Source organism: Chenopodium album, chromosome 25, assembly GCF_948465745.1.
Source record: "Chenopodium album chromosome 25, dcCheAlbu1.1, whole genome shotgun sequence".
Lineage (NCBI taxonomy): Eukaryota > Viridiplantae > Streptophyta > Magnoliopsida > Caryophyllales > Amaranthaceae > Chenopodium > Chenopodium album.
Window position 1 is genome coordinate 3,123,935 of NC_137858.1, and position 22,114 is coordinate 3,146,048.

The window sequence follows — 22,114 nt, forward strand, 5'->3', positions numbered from 1 at the left end:
AGATCCGGATCAAATAGCAAATATCAATGTAACGGTTGATATGTTCATTAAAGATAATAATACATGGGATGTCCCTCTTCTTCTTGATGTTCTTCCTGATAATATAGTTCAAATTATTCGAGGGATCCCCCTTCCCTTCACTCCTGTTCCAGATGAACCCTGTTGGGGACTTTCTGAAGACGGTCAATTCACTGTAAAATCTGCTACTTGGCTTGCTCACTCCCATTCTTCGTCTAAATGGGAATTCAGTTGGATTTGGAAATTGGATATTCCCCCAAAAATTCAGATTTTCCTTTGGCAAATCCTCCATAATAGTCTTCCTACCCGTCATACTTTATCTTCCCGTCATATTGATGTCCCTAGTTTTTGTGCTCTTTGTACAAATCACCTTGAATCCCAGGATCATTTATTCCTCTCTTGTGCATTTTCTATAGAACTTTGGTCCTCTTCCTCCGTCCGTCAGTGGCTTGGTATTCTCCCTCAGATTACTCAGATTCATGATTTATTTCGCTTTCTTAAAGTCACTTCATCTAGATTCCTTCCTAAAATAGCTATCTTGTTTTGGGGTATTTGGAAACATCGTAATGCAGTCATTTTTAAGAATTCTTCTGCTAATATTCATAGTGCTTTTATACGAGCTTTCTCTTTATTTAAGGAATGGGAATCTCGCTCACTTCTTGATGCCATCCATATTCCTACTATTGCATCATCTCAGCCACCTCCTCCTACCCCCCTCCCATCATTTCTTGGGCTCCTCCTCCATTACGATTTTGTAAACTTAATTTTGATGGCTCGGCTAATCAGAATTCTGCTACTGCAGGCGTGGTCATTCGAGACAACTTGGGTAATCATGTGGCAAGTCGCACTTACAATTTAGGCTCTTGTCCGGCTTTCCTTGCAGAAGCCATTGCCCTTCGCAATGGACTCCTTCTTGCTAAAGATTATAATATTTCCGATATTTATATTGAAGGTGATAATCTAACAGTTATTAATATTTTGCAGGGTCATTTCAGCTGTCCATGGAAACTACATCTTCTTATGGCAGATATCAAGACTCTTTTGGATTCTTTTTCGAGCTTTCAGGCAAGACATATCTATCGGGAAGGAAATCGGGCAGTAGATTATGTTGCCTCTCTCGGCTATTCTACTCCGACTCATCAAGATATAGATCCGTTTCTAGATAGTAAATTTTCTTATTTTTTACTCCTTGATAGATTAGGTCATGGTCTTGCGAGAAGACGTACCTAATCTCCTTCATGTATCTTACTTTTCAAAAAAAAAAAAAAAAAAAAAAAAACATTATACATAAAAACATAAAATACAACTCTTATCATTATATGTTATATTGATATATTCCATATGTAGTATAATCTACAATATATTTCAAAAAAATAAAATAAAAAAATGGTCCACCAAATAAAGAAGGCAAGATTTTATGGGTTTATCTAAATGTTGTATAGTAGAAGAAAGTTCCAAAGAGCTACTCCACTTGAGATGGTGAAGAAGAAGAACGTGAATTGGATGAAAATGACATTTTATGGGTCAGCCACTCTTTTGCAACGGTAGCTTTTGGTCTTTTGGAGCATCATTATAATTATACTTGCCTGCCTGCAACCTTTTTTCTTGTTGCGGCAGGCCAAAAGGCCCAAAACTCCTTCTGTCTCACTGACCTATATTTTATACTTTTATGTTTTAACCATTCAATTTATTAAATATCTTACTATTATTTGAACTTAATAAATATCTTACTTGTACTTATATTTATTGTTATAAATATAATGCTTTTATGTAATTATGCTCTTCAACAACAAACAACAACAATGAATGTAACCAATTAATCACTATTAAAGGAGCATAGATCTTAACTTAGAGTTTGAGTAACAATTAGTTATATACTTATGTTGTATTGGTCTAATTAACACACTTAAATTACCCTGATGGTTGATTGGTTGTTGAATACGCCAAATACCGTTGACGATAACTTTTTATGGTATAATTGGTAATTTGAAAATAATCTCTAACACGTGTTAGTGTACGAAGATATCTGACATGAAAATAAACAATATTGAATTCACATAACAAAGTGTCTAAATTATTCTAAAAGTCGTTATTGAGCTTGCTCAATCTATTTTTACTTTACTATATTTATGACAGATATTTTTTTGAGTATTAATTTTATTTTGTAAAAAATAACGCACAAATATATCTGACATGGATAAAGTAGATTATATTGAATATTCGACGTTACAAAAGCTAATAAATTATCTAGGTTAAATTTCCTATATTGGTGGCAATTGTTTTAAATTATTGATTTTATGTGAAACGTACAGAATATCTGACATGGATAGACTAAACGACATTGAATATTCAAGTATTAAAAGCTAGTGAATTATTCAATATGTCGTTGTTGAAAACTCCAAACATACTGTTAACTTACCTAGCTATGTTTTTTTTACAACTCTTTCAAGTTACATACAAGCTGATGAATAATATAAGAGTCGTTATTAAACACGACAAACATACCATTAATTCTCTAAATAAACTAAGTCACTTTTAGGGTATGAACTATGAAGCCATTCTCTAGCATGAATCTAGTGTAGAAAAATAACTATCATTGGTAAAATAGATGATCAAAATTGCATATAAGCGTATTGAATTATTAGATCCCATCGTTGAATCTTTAAAGTAGTCAGTTGATTTATTATATAGAGTTTTAAGCTTTAACACCATACTCTATATATTAATAACAATGTTTACTCTCCAAAATAAGATGCTCTAATTACTAATTGTCACCCTAATATAGATTTAGGGCCTGTTCTCATTGACTGAACTCAGCTGAACTGAACTGAACTGAGTTGAACTGAGCTGAACTGAAATTAATATTTTATAAGAGAAGGAAATTAGGAGTTGAACTGAACTGAATTGAACTAAACTAAGCTGAATTAAATTGAATTTCAACGTAAGAGAACAGGCCATTAATTATTAATTACGGAATATTAAATAACAAAGAAACATGAATCTATATTTGGAAGCTGTATGTATCAATATCAAAACAATGATTTAGTGGAGGATGAGCATTATGTATGTAAGTATGTTGCCTAATGCTTTTAGTTCTCCCCTATTTGTTTATTGTTGATCTGTTTGACTTATAATTGATGAAAAATTCTCTTTCTTTGAAAAAGGTGTGTAATTATTGTCTTTTTAAAAAAAAATAAATAAAAATGATTTCTTTTGGACGAGGATTTTTATTGGTGAACATAAAAGGAAAACAATATCAGATTAAGTACAAATTTTCACCGTTTGTTTAAAACGATAGATGCATTCTCCAGAGTTGCAAATATGTATTTATATTTTTCAGTTGCAAATACACGTTTAATACGATTTTCTAAGTATATTATACTCCTTTGCAAATACACATTTAATATGATTTTCTAAGTATATTATACTCCATATAAATGTATGGTATAATAATACGTCGAGCACTAAGATTGATATATGATTATTTAGCTCATAATTCATACTTTTCACTTTTATATATATATAGTATGAAATTAAGTGATGCCCTGAATTGTAACTTTTTTTTTTTTTTTTTTAGGGAAGCCCTGAATTGTACTTAAAATATCATATATTGATCACTTGACATTCTAAAATTTCAAAGAACAAAAAACACAAAAAAGTCATAAACAATAGAGAAACTAATGGAAATAACTAAATAAACACCGTCAATCATAATTTGAAATACGAAGCATGCGAGTTGATTATAAAATATAGATACGTACAAGTAAATGGTGAATAAGACTTTCAATTAACTTCATTATAAGCTATAGATACATACGGAGTATGTACTATGTAGGTGAGTTAATTATAAGTTGTAGATACATACAAGTAAATGGTGAATAAGACTTTAATTTCAACTTAATTATTGTTGGATATGAGTTGAAACTATATATGGTAAAAAAGGCATATTCAGTGCATGAGAGGTGACACATGGCTCGGAATCTGACTTAGAGATATCATACAAACTATACACAAACACATGGCGATCAGTCAACCACACTCTAATTTTTTCCTATTTCATCATTCATTACTACCCAATAAATGAATAAAATCAAATGAGCTAATTGCTTAATCTACCCTAATTAAAAAATTAATTTTACTTCGTTTCACTTATGGTTTATTAGTCCGTATCATTTTTGGAATTTGAGTACTCTCTGTGACTTTTGGTTTAGTTCACCGTCAATCTTGGTGTATCACTTCTGGTCTTTTAGTTTACCCTGTATCACTTTTTATTTTAGTACAATATAACGTATCACTCTTGATTATTGATATTTGATTTTACTTCGTATCAGATCACTTTTGATTTATTACTCCGTATCACTTTTAGTCTTTTATTTTATTTCGTATCACTTTTGATTTAGTACTCCTTATCACTTCTGATTTATTACTCCGTATCAATAATATACCAACCCAAAAAAAAATCTCCAAATTTGCCCAAAAAAAAAATTATACCCCATATGCAAGGCAGAAAAATTGGGAAAAAAAAAAAAATTAAAAAGAGAGCACAAAATGCCAAGTTATATCTGAGCCTTAAATCTCCACCCTTCCTTCCTTATCATACCCACCTCCTCTGTTTTCAATCTCCCATTTACAATTTTATTTAACTCCCCTGTTTTTCTGTCCCACCAAATTTTCTCCTCTCTTTCTCTCTCTAAAAATTCAATGCTCACTTTCATTTTCAAATTTAGTTTTTCTGCTACTCCTTAAGCACCTATCTTATCCTACTTAAAACCTTTTACTGAAAATTTGCTCTGTTTTACTATTCCCCTGTTTTTTGGCCCTTGGAATTTGTACTTTCTGGTAAGATTTACTGATTCTTTTGAAAAGACGGATTAAATTCTGTCAGAAACACTGAAATTTACATTATTTTGAATTACCCATTTTCTTAAATTCATTAATTATGGATTAAAGTTGGTAATTTTGCATTTTAGAATTGAAATTAATTAATTAATTCCATTTTTTTTTACAGGAATAAAGTTTACAAAGTTTTGATTTTTATAAGAAATGGCACCCAAAAATGGAAGAGGAAAGAGCAAAGGAGAGAAGAAGAAGAAAGAAGAGAAAAGTACAGTTTTTTATTTGTACACATTTGTTTTAAATATAAATAAGTATTTGATTAATTCTGTTTAATTATTTTTTATATACTAACAATTCTGTTGTTTGGTGAATATTCTTCAGTTCTTCCTGTTGTTATGGATATCACAGTGAACCTTCCCGATGAGACCAGTGTAGTCTTAAAGGTTTATAATAATACTTACTCAATTTTTCATGTTTTAATAGTGTGTTTTTTATTTTTATTTTTTATGTCAATGAAAAACAGAGTTTCAATGGTTTTTATTGTTTGGGGTGTGGTTGTGGGGTGCAACAAGTTTGTTTACCACAATCCCTTTTCACAAATAGGGATATCCACACCTCGTGGCATATCCCTCTTCGACAATCGTATTAATCTGAAATAGTTTCGTGACAATTAAATTCGAATGAAAGTAATATATATACACTTCTAGTTAAAGTCTTGCTTGTTTGGATGTTATATCGGTATAGTAAATACACTATTCAATATAGAATATACATGATCCATTTTTTCAAAAAAAATTATTTGTGTTGAATATGCACTTATGTTCTTGAATAAAATTTTAAGATTTTTTAGGCCAAGACTCAAATGATAGGTGTCATTTTGTTTATTGGTGGGTATCAAATCTTGTGGGTGCTTTGGCATTTAAAATTTTGCACAATAGTAGATGTTTGGCCTAGTCATCCATTACTTATTTGATGCATGATGTTTATACTCATAGATGATGAATTTACTAATTTAAAACCGCCCCCATATGAAAAATGAAAATAAACTATACATTGGCTTCTATAATTAGTGTCATGTGATAAGAAAACATGAAAATATAAGATTGTATGAAATTCACTTTTGTTCTCAGGTACAACATACATGATTATTTTAAAAATAATAAATTTATGAGTAATTATCTGTCACACTCTCGAAATTAATTAATCATATTACATAAGAAAGAAACTAATGCGCTTAGTATGCACTTAATACAATAGCTATTGTACGTAACTTGACAAAAAGTCTTAATATCTTAAGCGTGAATGGTTCTTTTGAAATTAAACATGCCGTGTAAAAGTAAGCATGTTATGTGCTCCACACAAGGTATACATTTTCAACAAATCAAGGGAGTAATTGTGCACAATCTTTTGTTTCCATCTGTATTAGAATTGTGACTATCCAATCTTTTCAATTTTTATATGCAATCTTACCTCTAACTTAAACTCTCATTAACTTTACAGGGAATATCCACGGATAGGATCATCGACATCCGCAAGCTTCTCTCAGTCAATACCATGACTTGCAACATCACCAATTTTTCCTTATCACATGAGGTTAATATCCAATCCTTAATTTCTTTATCCAATGACTCACCTTGCTATCCCTCAAAAATAAAAATAAAAACTTACCTTTAAAAGTGTGGATGACAAATTCTTTTGACATTGTTATATTTTTCTTTTTGCCCTTTTTACTTTATTTCTATAAAAAGTAAAATAAAATTACGTAACATTATTTTTTTTGGTATCCTATTAAACATGTACAGGTCAGGGGCCCACGTCTAAAAGACACGGTGGACGTTGCAGCTCTTAAACCCTGCACTCTCACCCTCATTGAAGGTAACTTAAACCCTCACCCACTAACCGACGTCGTTTTATCTTATCTTCTCTTAAAAAATAAAAAAAATAAAAAAAATCGAAACGATTAAACGACACCGTTTCACTCTTCTAATCTTCTTCTTCTCGATTTACAGAGGCGTACGATAAGGAAAGTGCAGCAGCGCACGTTAGAAGACTGCTCGACATTGTAGCATGCACAACGAGCTTCGGACCTTCTGCGAGCGTCAAAGAAGGGGCGAAAACTGAGGATGCTAAAAATGCGCGTGGTGCGCAGGATAAGACTTCGTCGTCGGCGAAGAAGTCCGGCAATAAGTCGAATTCCGGCAAACAATTGCCGGCGCCTGCGACGGAGGATTTCGCCGGAAAATCTTCAACGAAAGATGATGTTTCGATGATGATTGATGGTGAGGGAGAGACGAATAATTCGTGCCCTAAGCTTGGTAGCTTTTACGAGTTCTTCTCTCTTGCTCATCTCTCTCCTCCTCTTCAATGTATGTATTGAATTTAGTTTTATTTGTTTGATTTTTGGATGAAATGTGAAGAAAATGGTGAAATTTGATTTTGCGGTTGATTTATTTGATGATTTGTAGTTATACGAAGGGCTTCAAAGCAGACTGATGATCAGGTTTTGGAGGATGATCATCTTTTTTTCATTGATGTAAGTTGATTTTTTTTTATTTTTCTAATTTTATTTTTAATTTTAAATGTTGTTGTAATTATGCTCTTTTGATTTGTTTTTGAGTATTTGTTTGGATTTCAAAAAGAATTGGGAATTAATTTGATTTATTCACTGCTTTTGGATGTTTAGTGATGTATTATGTGTAACTTTGGATGATTATTTAGGTTTAAATGATGTCAGCTAGTTTAATTGGTATGATTACGCGAGAATGAGAGATGATGTATAATCTGTTTGCGTTATTGCTCTTTGTAGCTAGCTATAAATTGCAAAATGTTGCGTTAACGAAATAGTGAGTTATTTATTGAAGGAATAGATTTGATAATTAGGATAAGAAATGACACAGGGCCTGTTCTCTTACGTTGAAATTCAGTTCAGTTCAGTTCAGCTCCTAATTTCCTTCTCTTATAAAATATTCATTTCAGTTCAGCTGAGTTGAGTTCAGTTCAGCTCAGCTCAGCCGAGTTCAGTCAATGAGAACAAGCCCATATTTGAGATGTGGATCATTCTTTATGATTTAGCAGTGATTGTTGATTTTTATTGTACATTGTACAATATTATGTTTTGGATTAATCATGGTCAATAATAAGGGTGACTGTTTCTTTTTGTTTATGTCTAATGGCAAATGAGAGTCTTAGTCTCTCTCATTGTTGTCCCTGGTTATAAGAGTTTCATATTGATATGGAATTTGTGCAGGTTAAGCTGTGCAATGGCAAGGTGGTTCTTGTTGAGGCTTGTAAGCGAGGTTTCATCAGTATCGGGAAGCATCGTGTTCTCAGTCACAACCTTGTTGATCTATTAAGACAACTAAGTAGAGCTTTTGATAATGTGAGTTACATGCTGTACTTTTAACTGCTGAATTTGGACTCTGTTTCAAATAAGGAGTACCTTTTTTTTTCTACTCCTCTTTTCCGGGGGTTGTCTAAATGAAAGCTATAATTTGCAAGACTTGTTGACATATTTAAGGCATTTCTTGTCATAGTCTTTGTAGTACATGTGTACAATGCCAGAAGTAAGCATCTTTTTGCCTTATCATCCACCATGGATAATGTAGATGCCCTTTCCTCTTTGGAGCAACTTGCAATTTTCTGGGGACCTAAATTTGGTCGAAGAGCAAATTCATTATAAGGCTTATAACATTTTAATATTTTCTTGCATTACAGTGGCATATTAACTATTCTGTTTCACTCGTTAAACATTTAATTATATTCTTATGGTGTTCCAACTTGCAGGCTTATGATGAGCTCATGAAAGCTTTCTCAGAGCGCAACAAGGTACTTTTTTTTTTATCTTCTGTTGGTGTTTATCTCCAAGACTGAAGTTCCTTAAAAAAAAAAAAATCCTGCTGATTTACAGTTTTACTGGCTGATTTACTTTAAATTTATTCTGTTTCTCTCAACTTTTGCAGTTTGGTAATCTGCCATATGGCTTCAGAGCCAATACATGGCTCATTCCTCCATCTGCAACACATTCACTTTCGACATTTCCCCCTCTTCCTGTAGAGGATGATACTTGGGGTGGAAATGGTGGCGGTTGGGGAAGAGATGGAAAAAGTGATCTGATACCTTGGGCAAATGAATTCCGTTATGTTGCATCAATGCCTTGTAAGACTCCTGAAGAGAGGCAATTACGGGATAGAAAGGCTTTTCTTATTCATAGCTTGTTCGTAGATGTAGCAATTTTTAGGGCAATTTCTACCTTGCAACATGTAATGGAGAAAATGAGGGTGACTAACTCAACTGTAAATGACGAGATTATTCATTCTGAGAAGGTTGGCGATTTGAACATTACTGTCGTGAAGGATGTTGCTCTTGCTAGCAGTAAGCTGGACACTAAAATTGATGGGCTTCGTGCCACCGGTTTGGATCAGAGGGCGCTAACGGAGAAGAACCTGCTGAAAGGAATCACGGCAGATGAGAATACTGCTGCTCATGTATGACAAATTCACAGTTTTATGAGCTTGGATCTGTTGGCAAGCTGAGATAAGGTGCTAACTGAACTTTATGCTTTTGTTGCAGGATATCAGCAGTTTAGGCTCTGTAAATCTGAGGTACGCTGGTTACATTGTCACAGTGAGGGTTGAAGTCAAAGAAGATGCATCAGTGGATTCATTGTCACCTAGCATAGAAGCTTTTGATCAGCCAGAAGGCGGTGCAAATGCACTCAATATTAACAGGTCACCATCTTTGACTTACTCACTCGAAAAATTGAGGTCAGCTGCTGCTGCTGCTGTGCGTCGGTGTTGGTGTTTGATGTGAATTCTAGACTAAGTTGCTTTATATGTATCCAGTCTTGATTACTGTGTGGCCGAGATGGGTTGAAAAACTTGAAATTAATTCGAAAATATTCTAGCTCTCCTGTAAATGCCTCTCTGTTGCTGCTATGATAATTTACACTTTCTTGCCAAATATTCCTTGCAGTTTAAGACTGTTGCTTCATAAGGGAGCAGCAACAGACAATCACAAATGGGTAACTCAATCAGATCAGTCTGAGAGTCAAAAACTCAACACAGCTCAAGCTTTTGTGGAGAAATTATTGGATGACAGTCTTGCCAAGCTTCAGGTAGAGAACACGAAGCAAGATAATTTTGTGAGATGGGAGCTAGGAGCATGTTGGATTCAACATCTTCAGGATCAAAAAAGTTCAGAGAAAGACAAGAAACCTTCTGCTACAAAGGCGAAGAATGAGATGAAGGTCGAGGGGTTGGGAACACCCCTTAGATCTCTCAAGAACAAGAAATCAGAAGGGAATTCTCAAGTACATTCTGATAAAGCACCTTCAAATTCAAGCAGTGCTGCTTCTGTGTCCTCTACTGAAGCACAGTCCAACACCAGTCCAAGTGACAGTGAGCTTGCTCTCAAAAGTATCTTGTCAGACGCAGCTTTCAGTCGTTTAAAAGAATCAGATACAGGATTGCACCTGAAGGTAGTATTCCTTGGAACTCAGAAGAGGATACTTTATTTTTTTATTACGTGCTGAGTACTAGCTGATTTAATGCAAATGTTTTGGGTGCAGTCTTTGCAAGAACTAATTGACCTCTCCCAGAAATATTATGACGAAGTTGCTCTGCCTAAGCTGGTACTCTTTTTTTATTTTATTTTTTATTTTATTATTATTTTTTTTTATGAGATAAATTTTAAATTTCTCTGCTCAAAATACAATTCCTGCAATTTCTAGTATAACCATTTATGATGCACAGGTAGCAGATTTTGGCTCATTAGAACTCTCACCTGTGGATGGACGAACACTTACTGATTTTATGCACACAAGAGGTCTCCGAATGAATTCGCTTGGACGTGTTGTAAGCAATCTTATCCAATCTGCCATGGCTCTTTGATAATTTAGTAATGAAATGAACTAGGATGACCAAGAAGAATATGTTACTGTAAAATCTCATTTAAACTTTTGAAGGATGGCAATTAACCTCAATTCAAAGAAATTGGGATATTTGATAGGTAAATCTCTTAATGCAACTAATACGGAGATGTGGTAATGTGGTATACATTTGATTCTCTTTGACATTGACTATTAGCTTGGTGTAGGCAGTGAAACAGTAATGGCTGAGATCAAAAACTCCTGTAGTATCTACAATTTCTGGAAATTTGTATGTCAGTTATACACCTATGTTAGTAATGGTGTCCCTCAGGAAAAAAAAAAGCTAGAATTTGCAATTTCCTGGAAGTTGCATGTCAGTGTAACCACAATACACCTATGTTAGTGATTGGTGTAAGTATAAATTAGTGCGTAGAAGCTAAATGTTCGCTGCACTAAACCAAAATGATTATTTTTTCTAAAAGTAGAAGTCAACCTCTGCATTCAGGTAAGCTTGGCTGATACATTGTTTTTAAAATTTTGATCAGGTGAAGTTGTCAGAAAAGCTGTCTCATGTTCAGTCTCTCTGTATCCATGAGATGATTGTTCGAGCTTATAAGCACATTCTCCAAGCAGTGATTGCTTCTGTTGGCACTGACGAGGTGGCTGTGACTGTTGCTTCAGCTTTAAATTTAATGCTGGGGGTTCCTGAGACTGGTGATTCAGAGAAATCACACAATGTCCACTCCCTGGTATGGAGATGGCTGGAAATATTCTTGATGAAGCGATATGACTGGGATATCAATGGTTTTAACTTCAAAGATCTGAGGAAATTCGCCATTTTACGTGGACTATGTCAAAAGGTAGGTAGTCATAATCTGAAGTGAAAATTTGTTGTTTAAAGACATGGTTGTTACTGTACTTGTTTATACACCTATCTGTATTAGGTCCAAGGGATTGGAAAATTAAACACCAGATTCAGGAAATGCCTGCCATGTTCTGGAAAGACTTTCTAAATGATAGTTTTTAATTAAGAAATTAAAGTGTTTACAGTCAGGAGACCAGGGGTAGCAAATTTTGTTGGAATGGTTGGGAGATGTTGAGTGTTGACTCTTGACTCAGTACAAAAGAGAGATATGGATCTAATACTAATGCAATTTCCTCTAGAAGAGCAAAAAACAATTGAGAATCCTTGGAATCCATGTCTGAATATTTATTAGGATTAGCTTGGGCTAGTGCTGGCTGTTTTTATTGACCGAATTTGCTGGTGTACTTCCCTTATTATGTTCCTCTTAGTTTAAGTGACAGTACACTTTGCTTATATTATGCTGGATCCCATAGCAATAGGAAATAGGATCTGGTGTTGATCTGTCCCGTAGGTAGGCTGGAAACCTTTCTGCATAGTTTCTTCGAATCCCAGAAACTGGAACAAGGTGATTTCTGGGCAAGGTTTATGTTATTCAATTATGTATCAAACAAAAGCTCTAACAGAAAATTCTACTTAATCTAGGCACTCATGACTTCAAATTTTCTTGCTATTTGCCTAGTGATCACAGTGAACTGTAAAGATTGATCATAGTGTGTTGTAATTATATACTTTACCATTTTCAGGTGGGTCTTGAATTAGTTCCAAGGGATTATGATATGAATTCTCCCAATCCCTTCCGTAAAACAGATATCATTAGCCTGACACCTGTCCACAAGGTGAGAATTGAGATTTCCTTTTTGTGGATTTCAAGCAGAGTAGTAAGAAAAATCCTCTTGTATGATGTCTGAGGCTGACGATTAAGTTATTTTTATGTAATTTACCTCCTGCAGCAAGCAGCATGTTCATCTGCTGATGGCAGACAGCTTTTGGAGTCCTCAAAAACAGCTTTAGATAAAGGAAAGCTTGAAGATGCAGTTAATTATGGGACAAAGGTTTTTGACTTTTGATTTTGATGAGCTACCTTTTTTTGGACTTCTTCAAATAATACTATAAAATTTACTGTTACATGTTGCTTAAGATGCTTGCAATTTGCTGTGGGGGCTTTACAGGCTTTAGCGAAGCTGGTAGCAGTTTGTGGTCCCTATCATCGGATGACTGCAGGTGCTTACAGTCTCCTTGCTGTGGTCTTGTATCATACTGGAGATTTTAACCAGGTTAGTGTCAGATTTCAGTTTCATGACCTGACAGAAATAATATAATGCATCTCTTATATGAAGTACATGGTCATTTTATCATGTTCACTGCATCCAAGCCATGTCCATTACTTTAATGACTTATTAAGACAATTAAATTGCAGGCTACAATCTATCAGCAAAAAGCTTTGGACATCAATGAGAGGGAATTGGGTCTCGATCATCCTGACACAATGAAAAGCTATGGAGATTTAGCTGTTTTCTATTACCGCCTTCAGCATACCGAATTGGCTCTTAAGTATGTTTTCATTTAGAAAATGTTGCTTTCTTATATATATTTCTAGTATTCCCTCCATTGTTTTTTATACCTACTAACTGTTGACTCTTGTTTCTGGGAGAAGTGAATGGATATAATTTTTTTTTTTCAAATATAGTAGGTGAGGTAGCAAAACTGGGTTAATGTAAGAATTGGTGTAAATATCGTTGGGATATAGCGTAAGATGGTAAAATGTGTTTGCGAAAGAAGAATTAAATAGAATTGCGTTCATAATAGAACAACACCCTTTGATGGAAAGAGGGTACCAAAATATATATTTTTTTTAAAACTGTTTTTTTTTTTTTAATGTTTTTATAAAAATCATCATTTCCTGCTTTCATGTTTGGGTATGCCATTGCTAAAAGGTCGCATCTTGGTGAATTATTGATTTTATCTAAAAGACTTTTTCCATAAGATTGTGTTTGTGACTCAAAATACCCTCAATAAAGTTTTGATACACAAAACGCCTATTAAAGGTGCTATCAGTATAGTCAGTCATTAGTATGATCAATTAAAGGTACGTAGCCTGTTATCGGTTTTCTTTGGTATGGTCTCCTTATCAAGTTTTTCCTGTGAGATAAATGAAATTAATGTTCTAGTCGTCAATGCTCTTCTGATTTGTCCTTTCAGGCTACCAATTTATTTTTCCCATGTCTTACCATGTGATAATGAGCATCTAATTCAGTGGTTATTGTGCATCTGGTTTGGATTTTACGAGTCAAAAGTTAAATTAAAAGATCTGTTTTTGTCAACATGTTGTATGTTGATAAACATGTTAATGAAGAGACCTTATGTATTTCTTGGGATTGAAGTGTCACCAGTCCTTGTGTAATTGAAATAAATGAATTAGTGCAAGATGCACTCTAAACATTGAAATTGAATGTATTCCCCAGGTATGTCAAGCGTGCATTGTATCTATTACATCTTACATGTGGTCCATCTCATCCTAACACCGCTGCCACATACATCAATGTGGCAATGATGGAGGAAGGCCTCGGAAATGTGCATGTTGCTCTTAGATACCTCCACAAGGCTCTGAAGTGTAACCAAAGGTTACTCGGACCAGATCACATTCAGGTTTATTTCCTCTTTATCTTTCCTTATATTATTTTTCATTTCTAAGTAAATTACGTTGGTATATTCTGGAATCTGGTTCCATGTTCTGATATCTTGTAATCTTTTGGAATATAGTTATTTTGTTGTGAGCTAAACAGCTAGTATAACACATATCTAACATTCTCACTACAAGAAGAGAGAGGGTGGGGGTCTTTGGTCTTTAGCTTCAGTAGGTTTTTGTTCATTACATGCTTCAGTCTTGCACAAATGAGTCCAGCCCTTTCCGTTATTCCTTCATACCTTTGTCTTGCTTATGAGAAATGTTCCTTCTATAAAAGTTGAAGCAGCTTCTTTTGTTAAGTGCTTCTGTCATCTGTGGCAGACTAATAGAACATGGTAGTTAATATTTAAGATAGCTTTGGGTCTGTTACTGTCTCATTGAAGGTGCTTTTTTGTGGAAGATCTGTTTCTAATCTTTGATTAATAAAGGGATCATTTTTCCCCTTTTTTAAGTTTACTATGATATGTTGCACAATTTGGGTGTTGTGTCTAACATGGTATTAAATCCTTCGACTTTCTAGATTTTATAAAATTTCATATGTGGCCACTGTATATTTGGTTGTCATATATATCAAAGTGTAGTGTCAGAGGATCCGACACCTGACACCGTGTACAGCAGAGTGTAGGAGTAACATAATTACTATGTTATGATGGAGATCTTAATAATGCCTTAGGCATCCTTTTACTGGAACCAAGTAGCCAACTACTATGATTAATTAATGTGATACGCATTATGCTATTGTCTCTTTCAAGGATATTCTGTCTTAATTTACTAGCAGATTTTCAGTTTCCTCCGTCCATCTTGCTCTTCCTTTATACTTCCTACAATTAGATTAACCAATATATATATATTTTTTCCAGACAGCAGCAAGTTATCATGCCATAGCTATTGCACTTTCATTAATGGAAGCATATCCTTTAAGTGTTCAGCATGAGCAGACAACCCTGCAAATTCTTCGGGCTAAGCTAGGGCCTGATGATTTACGCACACAGGTATTTTGACTCTTTCTTTTCCTATTGAAAATGAGGCTTGTAATGTTCACTGTTGCCATCACGAGGGCTGCAGACTCACAAGTAAAAAAGGGCATTTAAAGTTCTTTGGTGGATTTTTTTCCTCCATAGTGATGTTTTTTCTAAAAGTAAAAAAAAAAAAAAAAAGAAGAAGAAGAGAGGTTCATATGCACAAGACTTTGGTAGAAGCCTTCTTTGTGTGTGTGTGTGTGTGTGATTTTGGTTATATTGAACTCTTTATGAATTTTTGTCTTAATCTAGAATCATGTTTGCAATTTACTCTGCAGGATGCTGCTGCTTGGCTCGAGTATTTTGAATCCAAGGCTTTTGAACAGCAAGAGGCTGCCAGAAATGGAACAAGGAAACCTGATGCATCTATAGCAAGCAAAGGTCATCTGAGGTATATATATGAGTATATTTATGAAGTTATTCCAAGTACCTTGTACTGCATGTAACTTTTGTCCACTAATTTATTTGTTAATTTAGAGTGTTGCCTATATACCATGTATCTCCAAATTCGTATTTTAGTAGACCAGATGTACGATGATAAATGTTCCAAACGTGGGTTTTCTGACGAACTGTTCATGAACATGGCTGTTAAAGCCTTAATTCAGATTTTAAGTGGGTCATTGTACTTATGAGTGTGGGCTCTCTTGCCATATGAATGAATGCATGTGTTATGTATTATATGCTACCCTGTGACTCACACTAACCTTTGTTGCTTATTGCCAGTGTCTCAGACTTGCTTGACTACATAAATCCGAGTCCTGATTCGAAAGGGAGAAATTCAATGTCAGTCAAGAGAAAAAGCTATTTTGTGAAGGTATCTTAAGCTCTTTTTAGTCTCTTAGATATAGTACATATTTTACGTATGAGTGATATACTGATATGCTTTATTGCATTTATATTGATATGCAAATTAAAACAAGACTTGATTATATCTATAACAGTCCCAGTTGGTTTTGTAGTGTCCTTTTCTATTCTGAGAAATGAAAAAAAAAAAAGGTAAAAACTTCAATTCATCCATTGCAACTGGGATCTTAAACATGCAGTAGATAAGTAGAATAGTCCTCTCATTACTTATGGCACACATCTCTAGAAAGTCACTAACCTAAGTAATGGGAATGCGAGCAGTGGTAACAGACTAGCAGGATATAATAAATGTTTTTTTTTTTTTCCACACACATGATATTTTTTTGTTGATAAATAGTTATATTTGTTTCTGGGATGTCCTTCGAATATGAAAATTTTCGCACCCAAGAAGCCATTATTGTTAGTAACCAAAATAAGCTCGTTTCAGACTTTCTGATTTGAATTTTGAAGATGAATAGCTGCATGGAGTATCATTGCCTGTTTTCCATCTACCAAATATGAACATGTTCCTGGTTGCCATCCTTGCCATCTGGTCTGTGCAAGGTGTCTAGATTGTCTATGTGTCCTGTCATAAATCTCATTATTGGGTACAAGGGACTGGAAACATTGATGAAGAAATGAGTTTCACACTAGTGCTTGAATGTGCTTTTATATAATATTCATTTGTTTTTAGGCTCTCTCATTTATATTGTTTTTTTTATCTACAGGTCCAAGAGAAAGCTAACCAGGTTTCCAGCAAACCCACTCCCGAGGTGTCTTCTCCAAAGGACACAGATCCCCTTGTTTCAGAGGGTGATAATGAACCTGAAAGCATTAATGGTGAAGCTGAATCTGATGTTACTTCTGATGCAGAAAAATTGGCAGATGTCACTTCAGAGCCTGTTCAGCCTGTTGTGCCTGTGTCTGAACCTGCACAAGAGAAGCAGCCTACCTCTTCAAATAAAGTGTCACCTGAAACCAATATTGAAACTGAGGATGGGTGGCAGCCTGTCCAACGGCCAAGATCATCTGGGGGGCATGGTCGTCGTGTAAGACAGCGCCGGGCAACAATTGGCAAAGTATATGGTTATCAAAAGAAAGAAGTAGTTGAAAGTGATCCAGCCAGACTTAATAATTCTCTCCAAAATACTAACTATTACGTGTTGAAGAAACGTGCATTGTCACCTGCTAGTTACATGGATCAGCATATTGCTAAAAATGCTTCCCAAGTCAGCAAATTTGGGAGACGAATTGTCAAAGCTGTTACTTACAGGGTTAAGTCTGTGCCTTCCTCTGCCAAAGATGAATCTCGGGAGGTCTCTAGCAGAGAAAGTGAATCCGGACAAAGTCTTGAGAAACCCACAATAGTTAGGCTGGGGAAATCTCCTTCCTATAAGGATGTTGCAGTTGCACCTCCAGGGACAATTTCTAAACTGCACGCCAGTGTTCCCCAAAATGATAGTCCAAATGAAGGTGAGGTTACTGTAGAGAAATGTGAAGATGCTGTAAGCAGTGATTTTAGAGAAATTGTTGCCTCTGAAAAGGCAGATCTCGAGGTAGACAATGTTAAAGAGGTTAATGAATGTTCACTTCCAAATACCAAGGAGTCCTCGCCAGGACATCACGATATGGAACAAAGTCGATCAGCTGGTGCCATGGTGCCTTCTACTGGTGAAAAGTCTGAGAGTGATACCATTGACATCCATGAAGTGTTACCTGAGAATGAGTCTGTAAGTAATGTGACTAAGAATTCAACGAGTGCTTCAAAAGATGTGAAGTTTGGGATGGACATAACTTGTTGCATTCAAACAGAGCATAATGTTGTAACTCTTCCCTTGCAAGGAGAGGAGCATTTGGAGGACAAACCCATGGTTGCAAATTTAAGTGATGCACCAGATATCCCCAGCAAGAAGTTGTCTGCTTCTGCTGCACCATTTAACCCATCACCAGCTATTGCGCGGTCTGCTCCCTTGCCTCTGAACATGAATCTTCCTTCTGCTCCAGGTGCTGTTCCAGCTGTAGGTCCTTGGCCTATGAACATGGCTCTCCACCCTGGACCTGCTCCAGTGATGCCAGCCGTTAATCCTTTGTCACCTCATCACCCGTACCCTTCTCCACCAACTACGCCAAATATTATACAACAGGTGCCGTTCATGTACCCTCCTTACAGTCAAGCTCAGCCTGTACCACCCAATAGCTTTCCTCCAAGTGGAAATCATTTCCATCGCAATCATTATGTATGGCAGTGCAACATGAATCCCGGCACCGTTTGGCCTGGTTGCCGCCCAGTTGAGTTCTCTGTAATTCCACCTGTGGCTGAACCAATATGTGAACCTATATCAGAGCAAAAGGCTCAATCTCCAAGTTCTGAGGTTAACCAAGGTTTGGCACCTCTTCTGCCTGATGATATTGGTAGTGGTGAGGAGGCAAAGAAAGAAGTGGTGTTTTCCATGCCAGAGGTGGTTCATGATGCAGATAAATTGGCTTGGATTGATTTGGAGAAAGAGAAGCAGAAAGAGGATCCGACTTCTTGTGTGGATGTAAAGGGGACAGCGCCAGTGTGTAACGAGTCTGATGACATTCCCAAGGAAAAGTCTGAAGATATTGCTGAGGTTCCTAAATCTAATCATCGTGTGGAAGATGATGAAAGAACTTTCAGCATATTAATTCGAGGAAAAAGAAACCGTAAGCAAACTCTAAGAGTGCCATTAAGTTTGCTTAGAAGACCTCATTGTTCACAGTCATTTAAAATTGCATACAGCAGAGTTTTGCGAGACAGTGAAACTTCCAGGCCCTTGTCATCATGTGAAAGTAATGTAGCAACATGAGGGACTAGCTAGTTTTCGCTGCAGTTTCAGGAAAAGGGCTATGGGAAAAAAAATATATGTTCCAATATGCAGTGTAGACGTCTCGGATTACATCGAGCTTTACTGGTCCTTTATGTGCTATCACTGCTATTGAGCTCGAAGTGTCTTATGAGAGGTTAAAACTTAAAAGGTTAGTTCAAAGTCTAAACTCACAATGTCATCCATTTACTTTCTTATTTTGGAGAACCAGTTTATTGCATTACTTCTTTTACATGCTGCATATTGCTGTGCTCTGATCACCGGATTTTGTTTGACTGCAGGTCTTTATTGGGAGACTTCTGTTTAGGTGTGAGGTGGCTTTTTTTACCCTCAAAAATGAAGAATGCTTGACAATGCGATGTATACTGAAGATAGAAATTCATAGATTTTGATTTGCAGAATGCACAAAAAAATTCGATTTTGGTTATTGCAAGGTTTTGATAGTGATTGATACAATTTTGTTCACCTGTGTATACTGACTGCTTCAGCTTTGTATTGACAAGGTATTGACATTTTGCTCTTCTCCCAGTCAACGAACCTGTTTTGTTCACTTCCCCTCTTTGTGACATTATACCATGATATTAAAGTTGCATTGCATGAATAAAGTACAAGTATTTCTTCCTTCAGTTCATAATAGATGTTTGGTGTGCCTGTAAACACCCCTGTTTCATCTTTCGTTTTTCTTCGAATCATACTCTTACCAACATATTAGTGAAAGAAGAAATAAAAACAAAAAACTATGATATTTACACAACCACTTCAGTTTTTTTTCCTGTCATTCTAGTAACAAAATTCTGACGATTTAATCTTAATAAAAACCAAAATTGTGAGCGTAGTCTAGCTGGAGGCTGATGCAAATGCTCAGATGTGTACCAAACGCCCCTTCAAAACTAAAACAGAAAATCTTTTAGTGAATTTAACTCATTTGATAGGCAGAAATAGGTTGAGCTGGCTTCTCTGAGCTTCTGAGCTTGGATAGAACCTGCAAAACAATTGCAGTAACTAAAATGATACCAAGTAGAAATCCATATCCTATCTTCCATTCAGAACCAGCTCCCCCAACTTGGAACCCGAGAACAATATTTAGAGCCCCAAAGAAGAGTGTAATTACTCCAAACCATCGATGGTATGCGGCCCAAAGCCTACGTATCTTTGACTCCTTATCTGGCCTGATGAAAAATGCCAGCACCTGTGACAAGTCAAAACTAGAATAAGGCTAAATTTTTTACGAGGCAATATAAGATCAGTTTCTACATGTTTTTGGGGATAACATTGTAGTGTCACAGTACATCAGTATGAGATGTCTGATCTAATTTTTATTTACCTGGATAATGCTAAGTGTGAGAGCAAAGTATCCTATGCCTCTGTGTGCAGCAACATCTGCATGGATTTGATTATTAAGTGCTTGACCGACCACTACTCCCGCCAACACGATGAGAAACCCTACCATCTGAATAAAAGTGTGCAGATAAAACCACAGAGGTTCTTTGTGCTTGAGAAACCTGGCAATCATAGCCCCACAAGGAAGAATAAGTCCCCAGCCAATAACCCCCAGAATTCCATGGCTTCTTTTCATCTTGTCGAAACCCCCGGCCTCACTTGTAGCAGCAGCAACACCTGATACTCAGCAAAAGATAATTGATCTTACTTTTCGCTGTTTTCTTCCCTTTCCCAACCAACTATATATTTGAGATATCTATAGAACCCATGAGTAGTCGCAAAAACTGAAGAGTAATAAGTTAGTTTGTATTTCCCATTATGATAAAATATTGTTCCCACAGGGTTCTGATATTTTGTATTTCTTAACTATATTAGGTCTCCATTTCAGATTCATGTTTCATGAATCATGATTATGGTTTCTTGACAGTGAGTTTTCAGTTCCATTTTTCTTTTGTCTTTTTCATATATCTATCCTTTTTGCTAATCGAAATTAGGTTTCTGATAACTATATACTTGTATTTGAGATATTCAGATATATGCTATGTTAAGACTGTTAGGTTGGACTTTGTCACTTTACCTCACCTCAATCCCACATGTGGCCGATCCTTGATATTCCGACATGAGTATGTTCTTATAGGTACTTGACAGTAATGACACTATTTGTCGAGTATGACTCAAGTGGTATAATTTTTGACACTTAAAAACCTCAAAAACTAAAGAACAGAATATGAAAGGATTTCAGATTCTGATGCTTTCAACAGCATTGTAAACTAAGAAAACTCACCAGTTGAGTAATCAATGTGTATGGTGGTCTTATCATCGTGCACTGTGAGTTTGTGATTGAGGGGAACCCTGCTTCCATAAGCTAGCAGAGTGGGCTGCTGCTGGAGAGGAGCATTAAACTGAAGCTGGAAACCCAAGTAAAGGTTAGCTCCATCAAGTACCACAACAGGAGGAATGCTTGTCAGATTGAGATCCCCTTGTCCGGGAAGAACCTCATGAGGCTTCCGACCTTTCAGATAATACTGCTTGATCTTCGCGTGCCCACTTTTGCTGATCCACCCTACCATGGCACTGCCACCCACCATCAACCCATCTTTCGAGAATCCAATTCCTACCCATCCTGTCGTGTATAGCGCTGATAGTACTATAGTTACAGTATGATCCTTGCTCTGGTAATACTGCATTCAAATGAAAAGGTGCAAACTGATGAGGCACAGCTAGGCCGTAGAAAGAAACCTTATAAAAACCGATTAAGGAGAAACAGAACTTACCCTCAAAACATAAGTTTCCCAAACAGGGTGACAATTGCTATAGGAAAGGTTCCCATATGGGGGAGGAAGAAAGTTTGCTAAATCAATGCTGCAAAACTGTGATCTTGTATCCTGAACCCCCACATTCGCTTGTTTAACACCGGCTTCAGCAGCAGCATTTACTAAACAAACACTCTTTTGCTCAAATACAATCAGACATAAAATCAACAATAAGTATGACATTATTAGAAAACTTTGAGATCTCAAATTGGTCATTTATTTTGGAAAATAATTAGCAGAAAGATTCATTTAAGTTGGAAGATAGCGCGATTATACTATTACACAGGGAATGATGAAGATTGAGAAGATAAGAAAGACAGAGGAAGTAACAGGTGATCAAAGACAAGAAAGTTGGAAGGTTTTAGTCTCGTGTATTCTAAGT

The 22,114-nt window shown here is 35.8% G+C and overlaps 2 protein-coding genes across 2 annotated transcripts; one reads left to right on the forward strand and one right to left on the reverse strand.

The window, feature by feature from the left end:
- Positions 1 to 4,639: 4,639 nt before the first annotated feature.
- Positions 4,640 to 19,529, forward strand: LOC145613318 (protein REDUCED CHLOROPLAST COVERAGE 1-like). The gene is made up of 25 exons (XM_081668403.1): positions 4,640 to 4,857; positions 5,027 to 5,122; positions 5,236 to 5,297; positions 6,355 to 6,447; positions 6,657 to 6,729; positions 6,864 to 7,220; positions 7,320 to 7,387; positions 8,102 to 8,233; positions 8,638 to 8,679; positions 8,814 to 9,338; positions 9,424 to 9,581; positions 9,826 to 10,330; positions 10,421 to 10,483; positions 10,605 to 10,706; positions 11,266 to 11,580; positions 12,329 to 12,421; positions 12,536 to 12,637; positions 12,755 to 12,859; positions 13,003 to 13,136; positions 14,048 to 14,231; positions 15,132 to 15,263; positions 15,569 to 15,681; positions 16,014 to 16,104; positions 16,862 to 19,130; positions 19,261 to 19,529. Exons 2-24 carry the CDS (start codon positions 5,062 to 5,064, stop codon positions 18,959 to 18,961), a joined length of 5,610 nt encoding a protein of 1,869 aa, XP_081524529.1. The 5' UTR covers positions 4,640 to 4,857; positions 5,027 to 5,061; the 3' UTR covers positions 18,962 to 19,130; positions 19,261 to 19,529.
- A 101-nt stretch (positions 19,530 to 19,630) lies between these two features.
- Positions 19,631 to 22,015, reverse strand: LOC145613319 (cytochrome b561 and DOMON domain-containing protein At3g61750-like). Its single transcript, XM_081668404.1, has 4 exons — positions 21,694 to 22,015; positions 21,204 to 21,600; positions 20,304 to 20,596; positions 19,631 to 20,168 (listed from the first exon to the last, which is right to left on the reverse strand). Exons 1-4 carry the CDS (start codon positions 21,946 to 21,948, stop codon positions 19,896 to 19,898), a joined length of 1,218 nt encoding a protein of 405 aa, XP_081524530.1. The 5' UTR covers positions 21,949 to 22,015; the 3' UTR covers positions 19,631 to 19,895.
- Positions 22,016 to 22,114: the final 99 nt, after the last annotated feature.